Source organism: Rhinoderma darwinii, chromosome 2 (assembly GCF_050947455.1).
Source record: "Rhinoderma darwinii isolate aRhiDar2 chromosome 2, aRhiDar2.hap1, whole genome shotgun sequence".
Classification (NCBI taxonomy): domain Eukaryota; kingdom Metazoa; phylum Chordata; class Amphibia; order Anura; family Rhinodermatidae; genus Rhinoderma; species Rhinoderma darwinii.
Window position 1 is genome coordinate 259,661,563 of NC_134688.1, and position 25,110 is coordinate 259,686,672.

Consider the following 25,110-nt stretch of genomic DNA (forward strand, 5'->3'; position numbering starts at 1 on the left):
ATCCCTTTTTGCAACTCTGAAAAATCACCCCTTTTTCCTATGGCAACAAGTGATGTGTTAAGACAGCCTATCGCACAACTTATATACCCACCAAGCCAGCCTGCAACACATCACTAACTCCATGGACTATGCGCTGCCGACATCAAAAGTAAGAGGTGGTCCTAATAATGTGACTCGACTGTATATAGAGAGAGATAGAGACAGCAGCATGGAGGACATTATACAGAAGTACAGACCAGTGTAGCGGAGAATCCAGCACTGGGAGACAGAAATCCTACCATCACATCTGTGTGTTTGTCTCTTCTACTACCTTCCTTCCCTCCTCCACCCACCATACACTTACATGCAGTGTGTGTTGCGGAGTCACACTCTCCCTCTGCACCCTCTCTCCATAGAAAGTTATAGCCAGGCAGTGACGTGACACACCCCCACCTTCTGCAGTCATCAATTCTGCTCTGTAAACTGTGATGGACAGCAGATTACAAGAACTGAGACACCTATTGGAAATAACTTCACAGAGATTTTGCATGGATAAAACAGAATTTTAACAGTACATAAATTACAAAGTTGTTTTAGATCCGGTATACTATTAGATCAAATAAGTTTGAAAAGTTAGTGTCCATTTAAAGCAGCTACGCAGGTTGAACTTAGTGTAGATAATTTCATACTTCAGTCAAAAAAAAAAGGAGCTGTGCGGATTTTCACAAAATTGTTTAATATAAAAATACTTGAGACAATTTTAATAGCATAGATTAAAAAACAAAACAAAAATAAAAATAATATTTATTAATGCCAGTGAAATGTTTTATTTAAACATTAGGAGGCAACATTCATGATGCAAAAATGTAGCTAGTAGTGCTAGAGAATAGCAGTTACAATCTACCCAACAACAGCTTAACACCGGGATTCAATGTCTTGCTAGAAAATAAGTGGAGGAAACAAATCCATGGAATACTATGAGAGTCACTCTGGTCTGCAAATGCTCAGCAGCCAGAAATATAAAGTCCAGTACTGTAAAATGGTATATCCATTTAAAAGTTTTTATCCATCCAAGGTGCTTTTTACGGCATAGGTGGTGCAGGAACCCCAGGGGTGGCCTGACGAGGTATATTATACATAACACCAAGGAACTGATCAGCAATACGTCCAGCTTCTCGTAAACCACTCAGAAGAGCTCCATGGACAGTTGCAGGGTAATTCCGAATTGTGTGCTCCCCAGCAAAGAACAAACGTGGAATGGGCTACAGGGAGGAGGCAAGAGAAAACATTAAAAATTAAGTTGTATTTTTTCTCCACTACTTGATGGGGGAAGGTCACACTTGCACTATATTGAGAAAGTTCAGAGAGGAGCTCCTTCATATAGTAGTTTACACTCATGGACATATAGATGTTGGGTGGGTGTGGTTTTAAAGGTACATGTTTTGAGATTTGATTGAAGAAAAAAAAAAAAAAAGATTAAGAAAGGAAAAAGAAAAAAAAAAGTAGCAGTTTTCTTATTTTACTATTTGATGGGGAAGGTCACACAAACAGAAGAAATAGTGCTACACGTTTGACGCTATACATGAAAAAAAAAAAAAAAAAGGCAAAGCAAAACAAAAGTTCTACAGAAGATTGGTACTATGCCAGTGCATGAACTGGATTTGTTAAAATCCTATACTGCAGCCACTAGAATGTGAAAAAGCAGAGAAGATCCAATACAAGTCTTCATTTTATGGGGGACTATTAAGTCTTACTGAATTATTTCGCACCATAAGACCTTATAATCATGCCATGGCATTTGCTTGTTCGATCAGATTTTCAGTAACAAATCTATGAGCAGTGCGAAAGTTTTTAGGGAACTAAGAGCTGATAGTCACCCGCATTTGCCGCCCCTGCTTCCATTATAAAGCATGGGAGCTCCGCCCGTAAAATCAATTTTTATATATACACTCCTCTGTACAACGCCCACTTGGTCTAAAGTAAAACACGCCCACTTGGGCATTAAGAAACTAATTAGCATAAAGCTAAAAATCGCTCCTAACCTAGTAAAAATATATTGTTTTTCTAAATTAATAGCACTGCTGTCACCTACATTATAGCGCCGATCTCCTTATGTAGGAGACAGGGCACTTATAATGTGGTGACAGAGTCTCTTTAATGAAGGCCTTTCATTCTGGATACCAGTGGTGGTCCAAATCACAAACTTCACCAACGTGATCTTTTTACATGTATAACATATCAGGAGATATAGATTTACCCTTAAAAAAAAAAAAAAAGCTGTAAGCTGTTGGGCAGGGTAACCCAGGCAACTAGCTTGTATTAACCCTGTAACGACATGCCACGTATATGTACGTGGCAGCCGTTAAGGTCACGTATGGAGCGGGCTAACGGGCTGAGCTCACACCATACTTAGTGGGCGACGGCTGTGTAATACAGCAGACACCTCACTGCAACGGGCGGAATCAAAGATCACTGTGATTCCGCCCATTTAACCCGTTAGACGTTGCAGTCAATCGCGACTGCAGAATTAGGCCTGATTTACACGTGCGTGTGCGTTTTGTGCACGCAAAAAACGCTGCGTTTTACGTGCGCAAAAGGCACTTAACAGCTGCGTGTGTCATTAATGTGTGATGCGCGGCTGCGTGATTTTCGCGCAGCCGCCATCATTTTGACACTCCGTTTGGATGTTTGTAAACAGAAAAGCATGTGGTGCTTTTCTGTTTACATTCAGAGAATGACAGCTGTTGTGCGAACCACGCAGTTCGCACGGAAGTGCTTCCGTGCGACCTGCGTGGTTTTCACGCACCCATTGACTTCAATGGGTGCGTGATGCGCAAAAAACGCATAAATATAGAACATGTCGTGAGTTTTACGCAGCGGACTCACGCTGCACAAAACTCACGGACTGTCTGCACTGCCCCATAGCCTAATATAGGTGCGTACGACACGCGTGAAAGGCACGTGCGTATATTACGCTCGTCTAAATGATGCCTTAGAATCAGGGGAGCGGCCGCCTCCGACGTGTCAAATTTTTTTCCCCAGTTTCCCAGTACATTATATGGTCCAACAAACAGTGCTGTGAAAAACTACAAGTCATCCCGCAAAAAACAAGCCATCATATAGCTTTATCGATGGAAAAAGAAAAAAAAGTTATGGCATTTGGAAGGTCGGGAGGAAGACACAAAACATGAAAATCCACAAAAGATGGCGGCGGAGGAAAGGGGTTAAACTTATTTGTTTGGCTCAAAGACATATCGGTACAGTGGCGATTGTAAAAAATGGAAAAAGGTAGCTTGGCATCAGTCAAGCCATGTTATTCTCCATGTGAGCCTGCAATAGTAATGAGTCTATTCTAAAATAAATGAAACCCAGCTGGAGAATCTTTTCTATAGTAAATACGTACTTGAGGTGCTCCAGGAATGGCAGGGCCTGGAGTAATTGGTTGAGCCATCAAATCATAGTCGTTGCCAGAGGAGCCAGCTGCTACATAGGAGTATGATCCGCGCGCCCATGGGTCAGCACGCCACCTGCTAACCACCGTCTCTTTTGGCTGAATGTATATATAAAAAAAAGAAACTATAAATATTGTATCCAAGTAGGGGATCTTGAAGCACAGGAAATTGTATTACAATGCTAATGTAGCACAGACATGATGAAAGTAGCAATAGATTATTCTATATCAGAAAGCTTCTACCTTGATAAAGAAGTTACACAAGTCGCACTCAATCTGCCACGTGTGTTTTAAGTCCCTATCTGTAACTGTAATAGCGGGGGAGTAATGAAAACCGTTACCTGTGGTACTGCACTGCTTCCAAATATCCCTTTCAGAATGGCCAAACAACGTCCAACTATAACGTCATCACTGATGTTTTCCATAATTCCCGCAGCTTCTCCTGCCACCAAGGCTAGCAATATTGGTGCTGTAACAGAACATTTTATAAAAACAAAATGTACCTTTTTAGTTTTAGCGTCCATCAATTGCACTTAAAAATATTAATACAGCGTTATAAACCCATGGGGAACTGGTACATAAAAATATTACCTCTATAAAGATTCCAGAAAAGAAATAGCTCCCCTCTGCTAGCCGTAGTGCTGCCGACATGACCAAATAAATTAACCGTTGGGTCCCAAAATACTCTGTCAAAACATAGCACCACCTAAAAAGACAAATTCCAACTCATGAGTTCATTTCTACTTGCCCTAGCAAGACCACTTCCACTCCCCTTAGTATCTGGAGTAAATTTATTACCAGTTTAACCACTACATGGCCAGAAATGTATACTCCTGTGAGAAGACATTATTTAGTCCCTGTTCACACCACGTCAAAGCCCCATGCAGAACATAAGACAGGCCCCTATTCACTTGGCGTATGCCAAAAGTGTCTCCTTTTGGGACACATCGAGCTGCTATGTGCCAACATGATTTGTATTTTGCAGTATTGCATAGTGAACTAGACTATCCTATTCCATGCAAACGTATACAGTAAAAAAAATAACTATACCGCGGGGTACACAACTGGTGTGTTTGAATTGGTAAAACTGCCCTGTAGTATAAAATTCATCACAAGAGATGTCATACGGCCTTAAAGGAACAGTGTCACCCAAATTTTTTTTTTAATATGTTAAAGATGTTAGTGCTTTATTAAAAACGTTTGTATTTATTTGTGTGTTTGTGTGTTACTTTTTTTTATTTTTACACTTTTTCTTCCCTATGGGGGCTGCCATTTTTTTTTCCATTTCTGTATGTGTCGATTAACGACACATACAGACATGGAATACGGCAGCTCCAGTCCCATAGGGAATGCGAACGGGGCCCGTTCCATCCACTTCTGTGTACGCCGCTGTGTGGGAACGGCGCATGCGCCGCTCCCACACAGTTCAATTTGAAATGCGCGCCGTCCGGCGCCATTTTCCTGTGGACCGGAAGTCGCGGCCGGACAGTAAGATTACTACTTCCGGTCGCGGCTTCCGGACTTGTGCACATGGAGCAGCGGCAGCAGACGGAGCGGATGGACCGGAGGCGACTGGAGCAGGTAAGTTATTTCTATGTATGTTCGTGTTTCAGTGTGTGTTTACTAGTGTATGTAAACCTTCTACACTGTTTGTTAGCTCAAAAAATGGCAACACACAGTGTAGGAGGTTAGACCGTTCAAACCCCTAGTTTATCCCGGCACTAGCCAGGATAAAGGAGGGGGGGATTCTGAGAGCTCACTAGAGCGAGGGATTTTTACCCAATTTTGCAGCATAAAGCAATGTGGTTGCTTTACCACATGCAATGCTGCAATTTTGGGAATGGCTCCATCTAGTGACCAGTGCTGGGAAATATTATAAATTGAATCCAATTTATAATATTTCCTGACTCGTGAAAAAAAACCAAAAAATTAGAACAATGTTTAATCACCTACACACTAATTGTTTAACTTAAAAAAAACAAAAACATGTTTTGCTGGCAACACATTCCCTTTAAAAGGAGTATCCTCAAACTTGCTCGGCTGTTTCCAGAACTCCCATAGAATAGAACTCCCCGTCTGAAATCTGCGGCCACCTCACTAGGCGAAACGGTATCGGGCGGATCTTCCATAAATTGTTGGGAACAACCTATTAAAACTATACTTTATACACCGTGTTTAACATACTTAATATGAACATTACCTTATTTAGATTTCCAAAACCCATTCTTTGAACAGCAGATGTTTTCCATTCTGGAAGTGGAGGGACAAACTGTACAGCTGGTGGCTGTTGTTTTAATACACCCAGTGGCAAAGTACAAAGCACAGCATCACACTTGTATATGAACGTCTGACTAGTGGAGCGTGTGTTCACCGCTATGACTTCACATCCTAAAGAAAAAAATAAATAAAAATCAGTAATATAAAGAAATAAAGTAGAAGGGGGATTAAATTATTTACAACCGTTTTCTGGCATTAAAAGATGCAAATTTTGGCGCAGGTCACATTTGTGCTAATATTTTAGACTTAACTCCCCTCGCCACTTTTAAAAAGTGCCAAGAAAAGTGGGCGAGGTTAGGTGGGGCAAACGCAGATTAAATATAATTTACGCCTCCTGAGGAAAACCATTGTGAAACGCGCGTCGAGGCGGCTGGTAACACTCTCAAAAAGACTTAGGCTGGGTTCACACGACCATGTTACGTCCGTAATGTACGGAACGTATTTCGGCCGGAAGACCCGGACCGAACACAGTGCAGGGAGCCGGGCTCCTAGAATCATAGTGATGTACGACGCTAGGAGTCCCTGCCTCTGCGTGGAACTACTGTCCCGTACTGTAATCATGTTTTCAGTACGGGACAGTTGTCCTGCAGCGAGGCAGGGACTCCTAGCATCGTACATAACTATGATGCTAGGAGCCCGGCTCCTTGCACTGTGTTCGGTCCGGGTCTTCCGGCCGAAATACGTTCCGTACATTACGGACGTAACATGGTCGTGTGAACCCAGCCTAACAGCTAGGTGATCCCCTATGGCTTTTGAAATACTATTGTGGTTTACCCTTTTTTGGCATCCTTCTCAGTTGTTACTACACTATAGTGTGCAAACGAAGGGTTATAATTTATGTATACATAAATCACATAGTATATCACATGCATGATAATTACCTACATATTATAGGGTGTTCACGCATTACATGTTATTAAGCTCTAGATACATCTATATATTTAGTCGACTACGCTATTGATTCTGTCAAAACGTCCATTTGGACAGTGACGTTAGTGTCTCGCTCTAGGAGCGGAATCCCAGGCCGACACTCTGGCCGGGGATTCCGCTACTGGAGAAGCTCCTGGTGTCACCATCCATATATGGACAATTACGTCAGCGGCTCTTTCTAGGAGCGGAATCCCCAGTGTCCGGTCGCTCTGTGCTAGGGGATTCCGCTACTGGAGAAGCCCCTGGTGTCACTATCCATATATTGACAATGACGTCAGCGGCTCTTTCTAGGAGCGGAATCCCCGGTGTCAGATCGCTGTCGGGGATTCCGCTATTGGAGAAGCCCCTGGTGTCACTATCCATACATGGACAGTGACGTCAGGGGCTACTCCTTGAGCGGAATCCCCGCTCTGGCAGGAGATTCTGCTTTTAGTGTTAACCCCTGACATCAATGTCAATATATGGACAGAGACATCAGGGGCTTCCTGTAGGAGCGGAATCTTCGGCCATAGGGATTCCGCTCCTACAGGGGTGCCATTTACAGGAAGTGGGTGCCATTTACAGGGGGGGGGTGGCGCTATTTACAAGGGGTGTGGCACTATCTACATGGGTACTGTGGCATTATATTGGCCCTATCTACAGAGGACAATATGTGTGGCACTATGTGGCCATTATCTACAGGAGAACTGCGGCACTATGGCACTATTTACAGTGGGCACTGGCACTATCGATGTGGGCAATGTGGCACTATCTACAGTGGTATTGCGTCACTATCTACATGGGCACTGTGGTGTTTTCAGGGGGTTGGGACAAAAATCCCTAACGAATAAAATTCATCCATTTTTTTCTTTTTAACGTCCATAAAAAACGGATGGCAAATGCTGGTCAAAAATGGTCAGACGGCTGGAAAATGGATTCAAATTTTGAGACAAATTTATGCAAAACAGCCATGAAAAACTGACAGTTGATTGGTTGTGGACTACCATTTTTCTCACGGTCGTGTGTATAAAGTCTCTTCACTCTCCCCTCACAGTGATCCAGGGTGACGGAGAGAGAAGAGGACTAATTGCTGCAGAGCTCTACAGTGTATGTATATTGATATATACTATGTATACTCTTAATAAATATATATAAAAATTACGAGTGGTTTTTTTTCTGCAATTTTTAGTGATTTGTCCGCTCATAATAAAAATTAAAAACACTGAATTAATTTAACTAATCTAGAAAATGAAAGCCTCATAAGTCTTGTAAAAAAAAACAAAGTAAATATAGTTGTGATATTCAAAGCGGTTCCAAAGATATTATCGTTTAAAGAAGTGCATATCAAAAATGGAGGATTTGACCTGGACACAGGGGCATCAATGACCCTTGACCATGAAAGGGTTAAACTATTATTTTCCTTTTTTTCATTAGTCCCACTATTGGAATTTGCTATGTGATCGGTTGATTTATTTTAGAATACACTGTAATACTTCTGTATTGCAGTGTACTATGCCGGTCAGTGTAAAACTGGCAGGGCATAATAGGCATGCACTGATGGCAGATCAGGGGGCTTTTGTCAGGCTCCCCCCCCCCCTGGCTGCTATTGAAACCGGATTTAAATAATGTACTTTTCTGATGATATAGTCCCTTTGAATATTCATAAGTTCTCGATTTCAACCCAAAACATACCAGAGGCAGTGTAGCGTACTTGTCGAACAGCAGTGTTAAGCTTGATATCGAGACCTTCTGCTAATGCCACAGGAACGCAGGAATAACCATTCCGGACCGTTAAATGGCTGCCAGTGAACTCAAAGTCATCATCCTGTCAAACACGAGTAACTAGGTTATAGCAGAAAAGGTATGGTACTCACACATTGTGGGAGAAAAGTGAAATAAGAATTACCTGATCCCAATGCTTTAGAGAAAGGGTAGAAAGGGGTGTAGCATTAGCAAACTCTAAATTTGCAAAATGCCAGTCTAGTATCTGTCTGTCCCGTGAAGATAAATACACATCACTAAGAGAAAAAAAAAAATAGAAATCAAAACAGGTGAAACTATGTAATACAGCCTTGAGCCTTATTCACACGAATGTATCAGTTAGGCGCACGTAAAAAACGCAACGTTTTGCGCACGGTGCTGTTCCGTGTGACATCCGTGTACGGTGCACGTCTGCGTTTTTTACTTGCATATATCATCCGTATGTCATGTGTTTTGTACGTCAGCAAAAAAAAACTGAAGGTATTTCTCTTTTTCTCATCATTTCTTTAGCAACTGTTGCATGAATTACGGACAGCACACGGATGACGTCCGTGTGCTGTCCGTGATTTTCATGCACCCACTGACTTCAATGGGTGCGTGATGCGCAAAAAACGCATAAGTTAGGACATACACAATGTCTGAATGACCCCATTGAATTGCATAGGTCCGTTTGACGTCCGTTGTTTTAACGCGCGTAACACGGACGTGAAATACGCTCGTGTGAATAAGGCGTTTTATAGTAGTTCTTCAAGTGGCATGACATAGCAATTCTAATTTACTCATTTGAATATGTACACATTCCGACTGCTGACCACGGACAACCCTGGTCTGACATAATAATGCTTTGCAGACTTACCTTGGAGGATTGGCTTCAAGTTCTTGCAATTTCTCTTCAAGCTTTCCCTGGGCCTCCGCCAGCAGATCATATTCCTGTATTCAACAAAATAGCAGTTGTACAAGGTGAGCAACTTAATTTGCACAATAAGTGAAGGCATTGCCTGGGGCTAAACAATGACAGAGAAACTCTATACCCTGTGCCAGCTGATGCTACCTAGTGGTGGTGGTCAGTGGGAATTGCAATTGCCCATGTATCAGGACAACCTAAACAACGCTATGTATTCCCACCACTGCAACGTGGATGTCACGGTGTGGCCACAGCTTTTATACAAATAGCTCTGTAACAAACTAAACCCTTTAACCTCTTCCCTCCTCAGCCATTTTTCGGATTTTCCCTTTTATTTTTTCCTGCCCACCTTCCAAAAGCTATATATTTTTTAATTTTTCCATCGATATAGCCATATGAGGGCTTGTTTTTTGCGGGAGAAGTTGTAGTTTTCATGACACCATTTATTGTACTACACTGTCCCGTATGAGGCCTCATGCACACGACCGTATTTTTCACACCCGTAAATACTGGCGTAAATACGGGTCCGGTGTCACACGTATTCCACCCGTTTTGCACCAGTATTTACGAACCCGTGCCCGTAAATATGGGTCCGGTGTCACCCGTATTCCACCCGTATTTACGGGCACGTTTTTGGCGGCAAAATAGCACTGCACTAATCGGCAGCCCCTTCTCTCTATCAGTGCAGGATAGAGAGAAGGGACAGCCTTTTCTGTAATAAAAGTTAAAGAAATTCATACTTTTCGGCCGTTGTCTTGGTGACGCGTCCCTCTCTTCACATCCAGCCCGACATCCCTGGATGACGCGGCAGTCCATGTGACCGCTGCAGCCTGTGATTGACCTGTGATTGGCTGCAGCGGTCACATGGCCTGAAACGTCATCCAGGACGTCGGGCCGGATGTCGAGAGGGACGCGTCACCAAGGCAACGGGCGGGAGACCGGACTGGAGGAAGCAGGAAGTTCTCGGTAAGTATGAACGTCTTTTATTTTTATTTTTTACAGGTTTATACTGATCGGTAGTCACTGTCCAGGGTGCTGAAAGAGTTACTGCCGATCAGTTAACTCTTTCAGCTCCCTGGACAGTGACTATTTACTGACGTCGCTTAGCAACGCTGCCGTAATGACGGGTGCACACATGTAGCCACCCGTCATTACGAGAGCTCCATAGACTTCTATGGACTGTCCGTGCCGTTATTACGGCCTGAAATAGGACATGTTCTATCTTTTTCAACGGCACGGGCACCTTCCCGTGAGAAAACGGGAAGGCACCCATCGCCAATAGAAGTCTATGAGCCCGTAATAACGTGAGTTTTTACGGTCGTGTGCATGAGGCCTTAGGAAGCTGAAAAATATTTGTGGGGTGAAATGGGCAAACAAACAAACCGTGATTACCCTTTTTTTGGGGGGTTGTTTTTACGGCGTTCATCAGGCGGGAAAAACTACATATTCACGTTATTCTACAGGTTGATACGATTACGGCGTTACCAAATTTATATGTTTTGTTCTATGTTTTACCACTTTTAAAAAATCCTTTTTTGTCGCCATATTCTGAGAGCCATAACTTTATTTTTCCATCAATTTAGCGGTGTGAGCCATAGTTTTCACATATACCATTTTGTGGTATATGCGACTTTTTGATCACCTTTTATTTCATTTTTTTAGAGCGCTAAGGTGACCAAAAAACAGGAATATGCGTGTTAATATATATTTTTTACAGCATTCACCGAAAGGGTTAAACAACGCTATATTGTGATAGTTCTGACTTTTAGAGACGCGGCGATACCAGTTATGTTCACTTTTATTTTTTTTAACATTGATTTAGGGGAAAATTGTGAAAAGGTTTTTTTTTTTTAACTTTTAATACTTTTTTTGGAACATAAAAAAAACTTTAACTGTATTTTCCTTTTTTTGCCCCCCCCCCCCCAGGGGACTTGAATCAGCGATGGTTGGATCGCTTGCATGATATACTGTAATACTAAGGTATTGCAGTATATCGTGATTCTGACAGTCTCCTTTGAAGCCCTGCTGGAGGCAGAGCTTCAAAGGAGTACAAAGGTGGCAGACCTGTGTGTGCGTGTGTGGAGGGGGGGGGGGGGGGGCCCCCCTGATTCTGACACTTTATATGAAGCGGTCGCGATTGACTGCGGCATTTAATGTGTTAAACGGGCTTCCGCTTAGTGATCTTTGAATCCACCCGTTGCAGTGACGTGTCGGATGTGTGACACAGCAGTTACCCGCTGTGTACGGAGCGCGCTCAGCCTGTGAGCCCGCTCCATACTTCCCCTTAACCCTTATAACGTACAGTTACGTGATGATGCGTTAAGGATTTAAAAGTACACTACTTAGTTATGAAGAAGGGACAAGAACAACTTATAAATGATCATTTGAAGTTTCACAGAACACAACTACAGCTTTTTCTTATACATCTATGATAAGGTGCAGCATAATTATTAGGGGAACTATTGTCACATTTTCAATTACTTCACCGTCCCTTTTACCAATGGCAACTATAAGGGTATGTTCACACGCTGAGCCAAAAACGTCTGAAAATACGGAGCTGTTTTCAAGGGAAAAAAGCACCTGATTTTCAGACGTTTTTTGAGCAACTCGCGTTTTTTCGGCCATTTTTGGAGCGATTTTCAATAGAGTCTATGAGAAAACGGCTCCAAAAACGTCCCACGAAGTGTCCTGCAATTTTTTGACAATCTTTTGACAGACGCGTAAAATGACAGGTCGTCGGCACAGTACATCGGCAAACCCATTGAAAGCAATGGGCAGATGTTTGCCAACGTATTGGAGCCGTCTTTTCAGGCATAATTCGAGGCATAAAACGCCTCCATTACGCCTGAAAATATGTCGTGTGAACCCAGCCTAAGGGTATGTTCACACAGTGTCTTTTCAGCCGTAAAACGTCCCGAAAAACAGCTGAAAAATCTGAAGCAAAACGCCTCCAAACATCTGCCCATTGATTTCAATGGGAAAAACGGTGTTGCGTTCGGTTGGGCAGTTTTTTTTCATAGACTCTATAGAAAAACAGCTCCAAAATGGCCGTAAAAAACACAGCAAAAATCGCGAGTGGCTTAAAAAACGCCTGAAAATCAGGAGCGGTTTTCCCTTGAAACAGCTTTGTATTTTCAGATGTCTTTGCGTTTGTGTGCGCACATACCCTAAACGTTACAACTCTTTTGTCAAATTCATAAAATATATAATAAAAGTAATGCATAAAATGTCAATACCTTACAAAGCGCGGTCAGGTCTCTGTGCTTGCTTTTCACCAAGAACTCTGCAGTAATGTCTCGGGGAGGCTTTACATCAGAAGCCTCTTTGTATTGCTGGTGTAGCTCCTTTATCTTTTCCTTCAAATTGACCATCTGTTAAGAGCAATAACACCATAAGATTATAGAAATTATTTTTTTTTAAAACCCGGACAGGTATTCAGAATTTAAAAATCTTACATCGCATTAATAATTAGCAGCACTTCTTATTTATAGCTTTAGCTATTGCTCAGCCTGTTGAATTTTTTTTAAAAGACATCAAAACTATCAGCTGTAACGTGGACTGACAAGACAAGCACTAGAAAAGAAAAAGTGAAATAAAATAGGACGGCAACTACCAGGAGAGTGAGGCCACAATTTAGCCACCTTAAATTTAGCCACCTTTTACTCCAGAGGTTTTGCTGAATTAGGCTTAGATCACCATAGGATCTGATGGTGATCTAAGTCCAGTACAATAGAATCGCAGAAGGTCGGAGTAAAAAATCGTCTAAGCCATCTATAAGAACAGAGGAAAGGATATAGTTTTGAAGCGAACTACATTTACAACTTTTTCTTCATGGGATTGTTGCATAAATTCAACCTTAAAGTGGGGTTGGCCAATTTCTAATAAATGTCACCCAGTTGTCATGAAATAAAGCGATACTAATACCAGATCTGCTTTAATTCACTCTGGATTTAATGCGTGATTTATGTATACAGTTGTAGCTACAGTAAATCTCGTCCATTCAGTCTTCTAGAGGTAGCAGTCATGTGACTGCTTTCTACATATAGCGCTAATGCATGCGTATACATATAGAAGCGCTTGTGCAGATCAGTTTGAGCCAGTGCTTCTATATGTATGCGCAACGAACAAGTGGCCACATGATTGCTACCTCTGGGGCGCGGAAGGAATGAGATTTACAGCAGCCGCAAACCCGTTGATCCATGGGAAAAAGTATCCTGCTTTAGATCATGACAGCTGAGCGAGATTTTGAGAAACTAAATCAACCCCTTTAAGCAAGTGTACGGATTTATCAACGACTTAAAATACATACCTTATTTAACAGTTCTTTTAATTCTTCCTGCGTTTTCACTATTTTTTTCCAATGCTCAATTTGTTCATCTTTAACGTGTTTTTCTTGAAGTCTTAAATAAAAAAATAAAAAAGTAAGAAGGACTGTTACGTAAATAAACTAGACATGTCAGTCATTAAGTATACCATAATAGAAATGTAATATAAGAAAAAGGGGCGTACAGGAGAGAAAAATGCACTGGTGTGCTACCATCATATATGCATCTATATCTAGTAGCGTAGTCCTCAACAAAATATATCAGGCTGACTTACTGTATAACAACTTCCAAAGCTTGTCCTAGTGAGACAGGTTTATTATTAAGAACATTAAAATCTAGTTGATGGCTGAGGTAGGAGGTAGCTTCCAATAAACGGTTAAATTCTTGCTCTACCATTTCATCCTTCTCTTTTGGCACCTGAAATGCAAAACATAACCGGTAACATGTAAAAAGTGGAAAATAACGTATACTATCAGGTAGTAGACCAAGTATATATATTTGACAACATATATATGGTACACAGTATAATTACTAAAGTAGAAAAAAATATTTTTCAGGGGAGACCCCTGGTGGTAAATGAAGTGAATGACATAATAAAAACTTATTTAAAGAGGCTCTGTCACCAGATTATAAAATCCCTATCTCCTATTGAATGTGATCGGCGCTGCAATGTAGATAACAGCAAAGTTTTTTTTTTTAAACGATAATTTTTGCCCAAGTTATGAGCGATTTTATATTTATGCAAATGAGCTTTTCAATGGACAACTGGGCGTGTTTGCTCGTTTTACCAACTGGGCGTGTATTGTGTTTTTACCAACTGGGCGTGTTTACTGGTTTTACCAACTGGGCGTTGTGAATAGAAGTGTATGACGCTGATAAATCAGCGTCATACACTTCTCATCGTTCCCACCCAGCTTCTTTCACTGCAGCCACAGGGTGATGTCACCCACAGGTCCTTCAACCTTGTCGTCGGACAAAGAAGATACATCGGCTCCAGGCGTCCAAAAGGTTAATATGCTCGTCTCTAGGGAGTTTGCTATGCTTACCTGCACATGGTGATGCTGCTGCAAATTCAACTGTACCCTCTGACGCCTGGAGCCGACGTGTCTTCTATCTTCCGACGCCAAGGTTGAAGGACCTGTGGGTGACGTCACGCTGTGTGTCTGCAGTGAAAGAAGCTGGGTGGGAGTGATGAGAAGTGCATGACGCTGATTTGTCAGCGTCATACACTTCTATTCACAACGCCCAGTTGGTAAAACCAGTAAACACGCCCAGTTGGTAAAAAACACAATACACGCCCAGTTGGTAAAACGATAAAACACGCCCAGTTGTTCATTGAAAAACTCATTTGCATAAATATAAAATTGCTCATAACTTGGGCAAAATTGATCGTTTTAAAAAAAAATAAAAAAAAAAAAAATCAACTTTGCTGTTATCTACATTGCAGCGCCGATCACATTCAATAGGAGATAGAGATTTTATAATCTGGTGACAGAGCCTCCTTAAGAGGCACATTTGAGGAAGAGCTCTTCTCAAATTTGCTTTCAAATTATTATTATTATTATAATAATAATTAAATTATTTTTCTTAAAATGCTTTGCTTTTTCCAATCAAGGGACCCCTATTCTCACAATAGATGGGTGCCTCACCGCTGGGACCTCCACCTATCACCCATCACCTACCATGGTGTGAGCAAAGATGAGGTGACATTGCTACTAGGTGGTTACTCGAAAGCTACATCACTTACATAGCCTTACTAATTTTATATAGAATAGAAAATACATGGGAACACATATACAGCTAGATGCCTAAAATAAATAAAATATACTTTTTTTTTTCATATAAAATGTACAATATGGCACATCTTACAAATTTATATTGGCTATATACTTCATTAACCTTCTATGCCCCATTTCGTAGAGTCAAAGATCCCCCTGCTCTCTGGCAGCAGACTACAATGAAGGCTTCTTGATTTATGCCTACTATTGGCTCTAATAAGTTGCCAGTAATGAGGCAAGCTGACAGTAAATATGGTGTCTAAGGCTCTGCTCATACCCGTGTTGGAGGCTCCATTGGGGGCCTCGGTCGCAGATCCGGCAGAGATTACCGGAAACCATAGCGCAGCTTGCTGTGCTATTGTTTTCCGTAAAACCACTGACACCCCGATGGAAAGCCAATTAAAGTCAATAGGTTCCTTCGGCCACCTGTGGTGTCCATGATGTAACGGAGCAGTCGCTTCCGGTTTTCCTTTGTTCTGCCCCTCTGATGGAGCAGAAAAACAGAAAGCAGCGACGCAGTTGTAAACCCAGCCTAAAGCCTTATTCACACAGACGTGTCCGTTTTGCGGGCGCAAAAAACCGCTGCGTTTTGCGCGCGCAAAAGGTCAGTGCGGCATCAGCATATGGTGCGTGGCTGTGTGATTTTCGTGCAGCCGGCATCATTAGGACACTGGTTTTATGTTGACAAACAGAAAAGCGCGTGGTGCTTTTCTGTTTTCATTCATTTATTTTACTACTGCAGCGCATTTCCGTGTGCCGTGCGCGATTTGCACGCACCCATTGACTTCACTGGGTGCGTGCTGCGCGAAACACGGCCAAATAGGACATGTCCTGAGTTTTACGCAGCGCACATACGCTGCGTGAAATTCACTGACAGTCTGAACGGCCCCATTCACTAACATAGGTCCGTGAAAATCACACGCGTAGCACAGACGTATAACACGTTTGTGTGAGTAAGGGTATGTTCACACGGCCTATTTACGTACGTAATTCGGGCGTTTTAACACCCAAATTACGTCCGAAATTACGGCTTGAATGCGTTGACAAACATCTGCCCATTGAAAGCAATGGCCTGACGTTTGTCTGTTCGCACGAGGCGTATATTTACGCGTCGCTGTCAAAAGACGGCGCGTAAATAGACGTCCGCGCCAAAGAAGTGTCATGTCACTTCTTCAGACGTAAATGGAGCCGTTTTCCATGGACTCCATGGAAAACCAGCTCCAGTTACGTCCGTAATGGACGCACCGTTCAAGCGCCTGCACATGCCGTTACGGCTGAAATGACGGGGCTGTTTTCTCCTGGAAACAGCCCTGTAATTTTGGCCGTTATGGACGCTGTCATGTGAACATACCCTAAGGCCTAAGCTAGATGATTTAGAGACTGAATGGGAAGGTCAAGAGACTCCACAAGCTTTTTCTTATCAAGGCGGAAGGTTGATGACCAGAATATGGTAGATATAGGGCTAGTTCACACAGAGTATTTTGTCGCTGTATTTGACGTGGAATCCATGTCGGAAACAGCGCCAAAAATCACTTCCCATTGATTTCAATGGGAGTCGAAGGAGTTTTTTTTCCTGCGAGCGGTAAAAAATGCTCGCGGGGGAAAGAGACGACATGCTCTTTCTTCGGGCGTTTCAGTCTCTGACCTCCCATGGACATCAATGGGAGGCAAAGATCGTGTCTTTCAAGGCGGTTTTTGCACATGGCGCTCAATGGCCGCGGGCGAAAAATCGCGGCAAATGTTCTGCCGGCAGGTCAATACCTGCCTCAAAATTCCTCAAGGAATTTTGAGGCAGATTTTTTCCACCTGCAAAAAACTCTGTGTGAACAGGACCTAAGGCCTCATGCACACAACCGTGTATTTGCGGCCGTTTGCTATCCACAAATGCGGAGCAGCAATTGCGGATAGTATAAAACCCATGTTAACCTATGGGCCAATGCACAAGACCTTGGTTTCCACGGTCTGTGTATTGCCCGGAGCGCAAAAAAATAGGACGTGTCATTATACGGAGGCATTTGCGGTCCGGGCTCATTGAAATCTGTGTGTGCAGGTCCATGGTTTGCAGACAGTCTGCGGATGACACTCCGCGGCCCGTCGGTGCCGTAATCAAGGACCGTGCACACAGCTACGGCCGTGTGCATGAGGCCTAATAGCTGTACATAATATCAGCCCACTTGTAAACATCATCAAAAACAGAACATTATAATGAAAATTGTATAATAAGAAAAAAGTATTTGATTCAATATATACATGTACCGCTTGTCCATTCGCTTCATACAGTGGGCATTTTTGCTTTATTTTTGCCAATTCCATGTTTACTTGTTTGCTGATCACAGCCATTGGATTGCCACCTATAGGAAAAGCAAAAAATAAGTAGAGGCTTTCATTTTCCACTCCATGAACTACATCAGCTGAAAATTCAATGACCTATAAGGGTTCCATCATTACAAACCCTACAAATGTATGTATTTTTCTTGTAAAACAGCATAAAAGTGTCTGCATTAGAAGCCACAGATGTGAAATACACGTGCAGGTACCAAAAGTTTTTACTTTTCCTATACCAGCCTATGTAGTATGCAATGATCTATTATGACAAAAAAAGGAGTTTTTCCCATCAGGGACAATATGGCATATCCACAGAATACGTCAGACAGATGCGGGTCGAACATCTGGGTCCCGCACCCATCTCCAGAACGGGGCCCCCTAAACCCTGTTCTATGTTTTTCTGCTGCAGCTGCCTCCCGGCCACTTCCTGACTATATGGTCGGGAGTATGAAAACAGCGTAGCTCGCTGTGCTACACGGTTTCCGTAAGTGCGATAGAACTAAATGGTAGTTACGGAAACAGTGTAGCTCGCATGCAACGCTCCTTCCGTAAATGCGATTCGCTACAGCGAGCTACGTGGTTTTCGTACTCCGACCCTATAGTCAGGAAGTGGCCGGGAGGCAGTAGCAGAAAAAGATAGAACAGGGTTTAGGGGGCCTGTTCTGGAGATGGGTGCGGGCCCCAGAGGATGGACCTGCATCTATTTGACATATCCTGTGGATATGCCATGTATGTCCCTGATGGGAAAACCCCTTTAATGTGGTATTACTACCGTATATTACTAAGTCCATTGTTCTGTTGTTGTGGTGTCAGAACAAGGAGCCGATAAATCTGCATGGTGGCAAAGTTAAAGTCCACAGTATTACAAAGCTCCAGCACGACAAATTATTTAACTGGTCTTACTGAATGATCTACAGACACATGGTACTTCTAAAAAAAACAGTCAAATAAACTGACCTTGTTATATTATATTGTCCAAAGAATAAATTTACTTACCAAGTCCGGTGACTACCATTGCACCCAAATCAGCAACATAATTGCCTTTACGGAAGGTAGCAACCCTTCCTCCAACACGGTCCTGTATAAAAAAATAAAATAAATCATCAATGTTACTCCATTATGAACATTGCTCGTGTGCTTCAGGGTGATGTCCAGTGCATAAGAATTTGAAAGGTATGTGCAGCTAAACAAGATGCCAGTTAGAAAAACCCCAATGTGTATTAACCCCTTCCCTACGTTTGATGTACATGTACACCATAGTCAAGAGGGAGGAAATTATGCAGAGGGCACAGGAGCGGAGTCCGCACAATACGCAGCGGGTGTCAGATGTATAATACAGCTGACACCCTATTTAATGGCTGGGATCGGAGGTGTGAACTGGTGATCGAAAGGTGCGAATGGGTTGTCGTTGCAGCAGGGGCATAATAAAAAGGATACACTGCAATACACACTAAGGCATTAGCGCCGAAACGCGCTTTGGGGCAGATGTCCGCTGCGTTTGGTCTCCTATATCTATCATGGGTATGTGATATCTTTTGATAGGCACTATCATCATCTTTGCTACTATTTTTCTCCATGTTTGTATTGACCTGGCATGAGCTATTAGCTATTCACTCTCATCACTGCATATTTTTTGTGCGGGTCTAACATTTGTTTGTACTTATATGTCTATTTATTACATTTTGGTCTGTATAGATACGCTTTTGGAGGTCATTTTGTGATAAATTCTGTCATTTAGACACGTTTTGGAGCTACACAGCGCACTGTCCTTTTTAATCTGTCGGTTGTGGATTTTTTTATCCTACGTATCTTGTTTTTACTGTGTAACCTAATAAAGATTATTTCTATTGTTTATATATTTCTTGTTTTCATGGCATCTTTTCTCTATAGGTTTAGAATACAGAAGTATTGTAGTGCAATATCTAAATAATCGCATCTTCAAGTCCCCAGAAGGAGAGAACAAAATGTAAGAAGTTTAATACAATTTTTATGAATATATCACCCATATATCTATATATAAAACAAAAACAGAATCCGTGTTTTTTTGGACACCTCCCACAAAATGGAATAAAAAGTGATCAAAAATCATATGTATCCATAAAATTGTACCAATAAAAACAGGCTCTCACGTAGCTCCGTCAACAGAAAAAGAGCTTATGGTTTTGAAAACTATTATGGGTTTACATCACTTACCCTGGCTTCTAAGAGAGTAACATCCATGCCAAAACTTTGCAACTGGCGAGCGGCAGCCAAACCAGACACTCCCGAGCCAATGATTATCACCTTTCCCGTTTTTTTGGCTAAAGGGATTAGGAAGCAAGATAGTTACGTACATAAGGACTAAAATTAGGGACAGTTTATGTAAAAGTGAGATTTGCCCATTGCCCATGGAGTCAAATTTGTTGCTCTCCACTTTTTTTTCTGCACCATTGCTAATACAAGAGCGTACTATATGTTTACATCTGCAAGCTTGTCCCCCATGATGTGCCCACAGTTCAATTTCACATTACCAAACGTGATGATCTATAGACTCTCATAACACATTGCAGAAGTTATCCCATACTGCATAAACACCAATGGGATGCACTAAGCTCTTTATAGTAGTTTTAAGGCTCCGTTCACACCATGTTTTTGCATGTTGATATGAACATTTCTTTTCTTGGTCAAATGCTAAAACAGGATGCAACAGGACACAGAAATAATGCAATCTGATTTTTTTTTTGTCCTGCGGAAGACCAGGAATCAGACGGATTCTGTTTGTCTAACAAGAGAAGTAAATTGCAACAGAACGGAATGCAGCAGGAAAGACATCCTGTTTCAACCATTTCGGCATATACAAATAAAACCGGAAAGAAATATAAATATATATATAAAATGGAATTATACCTCCATGCTCATATATTTCCTAAATTGGTTGCTGACACAGGACACAAATAGTTGTCCTCAGTAGCGGGTACTTGCCACATTAGGACGAGCATTCTCGTCCTGTGTGACAGTGTGCGCGAGCGATCAGGAGCGGGGCAACAGCTGTAATACAGAAACCGCTTCTCTCTGTTGTTAACCCCTTGAATGCCGCGATCAAAGCTGACCGCAGCATTTAGAGGGAAGATGAGCATGGGGTCCTCCCCTTTGATTGCGTCACAGGGAATCCATGTGATGTGATCGAGGGGCATGCCATATATAGACAGACAGCGCAGGGTCCCCAGGGCTGTCTCACCATACTGCGGTATGCCCTAACAACTGCATGTGTAGAATCAGTACACAGGCTAGTGTACTGGCATATAGATATGTCAGTACATTAATGATAAAAAACTAAATTAAAAATGAAAAATCCCACTATGGGATTAAAATTTTTTTTTTTTTAAAAATGGAATGTTAAATTAAAAAAAACAAAAAAAAAAAAAAAAACTGTACAGGCCAACAGGACACAAAGGAGTGTTATCCTGGACTTAATAATTTTTTTTTGTATTATTGCCATTCAAAGTTGGCAAATAGTTTGAATCTTAAATCTATTTCATTTCAAAACAAAAAAGGTAACATTTAGGTTCCTTACTTGGTAAAGGCTTCAGTCTCTTGTAGATACCAAAGTTAATTAATCCATGCCTTTCGAGATAGCAGTGTATCCTGTGAACCAGCACAGAATCACCTAAATAAGACAAAATTGAAAATAAAATTAAAACGGGCATCATTTTTTAAAATTTTTAACGTGCATAATCTATTTCAGCTTGATGCTATATTAGATACCCATGAACTTACTATTATAAGGTGCTTCTAGCTGCTGAAGTGTTGCTTCAAACGTCAGTTGGACTTTAGGGTTGTCTAACCACAACTGCAACTACAGTAGATAAAGTAACGACAACATAAGTAACAGCAAAATTGGCGCAGCCAATTGTAAATGGACACAATATAGTATAGTCCTACTTACTGTGCGGTTTCGGATGTAGAGGAAGACCTTCTGAGTTGGTTGTGGGCCACTAATAATATCAGGGAAGCATGCTGCCTCTTGGGAAGTCATCCTGTCATGCGGAAGTCTGCTCTGGAAAGCTGCACCCTCTACACCTGAAGAAAAAAAGGAAGGCTTATTCTTAGTAAATTGCATTAAAATGTAAAAAAAATAAAAATAAAATAAAAAGGTTTCTGACATATGCCAGGACAAAAATAATTAAGACTTATTGGTTTAACCCTTTATTATTCCTTTAAAGGGAAGGTGTCACGGATTATTTTTTTTTAATAGAACATTGCTTTTAGTATGTTATTAAAATAAATTTTATTTATTTGTGTTCTTGTGTTGTACTTTTTTCTTACTTTTACTTCTCTATGGCATGCGCCGCTCCCACACAAGGAAGGTCTTCAGCAGAGCGAAATCCGGCGCCATTTTCATGTGGACCGGAAGCCACGGCTGGACAGTAAGATGACGACTTCCGGTCCACGTGTTCAAGGCAGCAAAGACGCTAGGTATAGGAGCGGAGGTGGCAGGAGCAGGTAAGTTATGTTTGTGTATATGATGTGTGTATTATGTTCGTGTAATACTGTCTGATTACCACTATCTAATCCTCCTACACTGTGCATTCGGTCAGAAAATGGCGGCACACAGTGTAGGTTTGAAGATTCAACCCCCTCCTTCTCCTGGCACTAGCCAGAATAAGGGAGGTGGGATTGTGTGAGGACACTAGAGCGAGTGTGTCTACCCAAAATTTGCAGCATAAAGCAATGAGGTTGCTTCACCACATTGCCAATGCTGCAATTTTTTGAACTGCTCCCTCTAGTGACCAGCACATGGAAATGTTATAAATTAGAATCTAATTTATAATATTTCCTGACTTGTGAAAAAATGTAAAAAACTAAAACAATGTGTAATCACTTAAATACTAACTGTTTAACTGAAAAAATAAAATAAAATAATAATTCTAGCGACACATTCCCTTTAATATATTTCTATGAATGACGTATGCCATTTGTGAAAAGTTAGTATTTCAGTGCAAGTACCTCTTTAGTTTCATGGATATTATTTCTTTATTAAAAAGGGTATTGTCCCATTGGGACAACCGCTGTCTATATGCCCTGTTAGGGCATTCTCAACATCATAGAGTGGGTCCCTTGCTCTGGCCCCTATTTTCAGCTGCACATAGCAGCACCCACTCTTGAAGATTTACCACAATCGTGTATTACATAGTCACCCATTCATTTGCCTGTTGATGATGGGGGAAGACCCACGGACAACCCCTTTAAGCCCATAAAGACCACTAAATTGGAAAAAAAAAACAACTATTTACCTGAGGGTTCATCCGGCTCACTGTCAATTTCCTCCTCTGGAGGAGCTTGTGGAGGGGGTGGTGGCACTTTCTTCTCCCTCTCCGCTTTTGCATTTCTCTCTTCTTCGGAATAATATTCATCTTCAGAAAGGTTGGCAAGACTTTCATCCATCTCCCTATATTCTACCTATAAAGTGTAAAAAGAACAAGATCATCAATAAGGCATAAACAAAGTTCGTAGGCACAGCTGGGTCTTGTGATCACTAATAATATCAAAACAGACAGTCCCTTACTCTGGCTTCTCCAGTTCACTATGATGAAGATCAGTGGGGTCCCCTCTTCCTAAACTCTTAACTACCCCCATAAACATTCCAGGTGGCGGTATTTGGCGGAGCATGGAGACCTCCATGCTGAGATATTTGGTAACGGATGTGCCTGTGGTATGAGAACTGAATGCTGCCTACAAGGCTTTGGGAGTCTAGCAGCACTAAAGCTGTCCCACTCACCGATCTTCAATGTTGACTGATAAATAATTATATATATTTTTTTTTTACCTCAGTCATGCGATCTTCCTTTGTCTTGCTTCCTTTTCTAACCTACATGAGTCAAGCAGAAATCACCTCAGAATAGGTATATTAGTGATCACGTCTTTCAATGGGGAAAAGGAGCATGAAGTTATGAGGCTCATGGGTTTTCCAGACACTATTGTTAAACACTGGCATTGATGGGACTGCCACTTAGTAAATTAGTGGTGCACGATGCAAGTAATGGCATCTATAACGGCTTTAAGGGGTTGTCTGGTTAAAAAAATAAAATAAAAAATAAGCAAAATAAATCTAATCAGAACCCCCCCTTCCCCCCACATTTCAAATACCCTCTTAGCCATTCTTAAATAATAAATGAGGGTCAACTTTTTAGCAGCTACAAAAAATAATAATACATCCCTTACTTGGGAGAGCCTGGCACATCCATACAGTGCATGGGCAGCTCATTGATTTAAATAAGCACTGTGTAATACTTCGTCTCACCTGTGGTGGTGCTGCATCCCCCCCCCCCCCTCCAAATTAAAACACATAGTTGGGATACCCAGAAGCGGGACATATTGTCGGGGAACGAGGCCTTAATGAAAAAAAAAAAAAGAGGAGAGTCAAATGCCGGGCTATCACAATTTCACATGGACAGCAGCAGGCAAGGTTTGCGCATTTCTACATATACAAAACACTTGCAAACTAATAGCAATTCTTAGTTAACGCCAGACCGGAGTAACCAAGCGTTACAAGCGTTAGTATCGACTACCTAGTTTCAGTGCATAAGGAAAAGAGCAGCAATATTGCCACCAGAAAAGCAGTAACTATGGCTGGGCCTACACACAATGTTTACCTCAGCTTTGCAGCAATATCTTACTGTAATGGAACAAAATAAAAAAGTAGAAACGTCCTTATATAAACACAGATCTGATTGGTGTTGGCTGGTAAAATATTTTCTTCCAACACGCTCCATATGGCCATACATTTTTGGAGAAGCACCTCTCAATGGAAATAAGGGGCCAGGTTGGGGACAGGAGACGCACAATCTTAAATGGTGAGGACGCAAGCTGCCAGACCCAAAACGTACGTCTTTGTCATAGAATAAAAAGTATTCTAGTTGTAGGTTAGGGCTACAAAGAAACAGAATGGGGTAAAAGTGGCAGCAAATAATCCGGTTCCTGCTGTCATTTTCTATCATTATAAAGGTCCTATATAAAGAGAATTAGGCTCTTTCTGGTTGCTATAAGTGAATACTTTTTGCACTAGTTCTGATAAATTTCTCTTTTTTCTTTTTCTTTCCCACAGCGTTAAAAAAGTCTATACTAACATAGCAAAGATCTGCATCATTGAATTAAAGCAACCATGAAAGCGAACAGGTATAATATAGTGTACTGTTACTACATGAGACAGTGGTCATCTGTATGGAATTTGAATGTTCCCTCCACATTACCATTATTTTATTTCCAATTTCTACCACCACTTAAAATATACAATAAAAAACACAAAATCACCACTCAAAACGGTACTTTCCCAGGAGAACAAAGTGCAGCATCAGGACTTATGGTCTATCACTTATGTGCTGGGGAAAGCTGTATCCTCTGAAGTAAACAGGGACTGTAGTG

General features: G+C 41.6%; 1 protein-coding gene across 8 annotated transcripts in view; it reads right to left on the bottom strand.

Moving 5' to 3' along the window:
* Positions 1-696: 696 nt before the first annotated feature.
* KDM1A (lysine demethylase 1A) overlaps positions 697-25,110 on the bottom strand; it is a 38,948-nt gene continuing 14,534 nt past the window's right edge. For 2 of the 8 annotated variants that reach the window (XM_075853196.1, XM_075853191.1), the window contains exons 2-21: positions 23,516-23,557; positions 22,983-23,148; positions 21,635-21,768; positions 21,466-21,544; positions 21,263-21,355; positions 19,903-20,009; positions 18,706-18,787; positions 17,641-17,735; positions 14,653-14,769; positions 13,881-14,023; positions 13,591-13,681; positions 12,518-12,652; positions 9,234-9,307; positions 8,523-8,634; positions 8,309-8,441; positions 5,631-5,818; positions 4,022-4,136; positions 3,772-3,899; positions 3,383-3,529; positions 697-1,241 (exon numbers count right to left, since the gene is read on the bottom strand). In XM_075853196.1, the coding sequence (XP_075709311.1) occupies positions 1,062-1,241; positions 3,383-3,529; positions 3,772-3,899; positions 4,022-4,136; positions 5,631-5,818; positions 8,309-8,441; positions 8,523-8,634; positions 9,234-9,307; positions 12,518-12,652; positions 13,591-13,681; positions 13,881-14,023; positions 14,653-14,769; positions 17,641-17,735; positions 18,706-18,787; positions 19,903-20,009; positions 21,263-21,355; positions 21,466-21,544; positions 21,635-21,768; positions 22,983-23,148; positions 23,516-23,524 (2,328 nt within the window). In that variant the 5' untranslated portion in view covers positions 23,525-23,557 and the 3' untranslated portion in view covers positions 697-1,061. Of the gene's footprint in view, positions 1,242-3,382; positions 3,530-3,771; positions 3,900-4,021; positions 4,137-5,630; positions 5,819-8,308; positions 8,442-8,522; positions 8,635-9,233; positions 9,308-12,517; positions 12,653-13,590; positions 13,682-13,880; positions 14,024-14,652; positions 14,770-17,634; positions 17,736-18,705; positions 18,788-19,902; positions 20,010-21,262; positions 21,356-21,465; positions 21,545-21,634; positions 21,769-22,982; positions 23,149-23,515; positions 23,558-25,110 lie in introns of all 8 variants that reach the window. The other 6 variants (XM_075853197.1, XM_075853192.1, XM_075853194.1 and 3 more) reach the window with 5 other exon arrangements.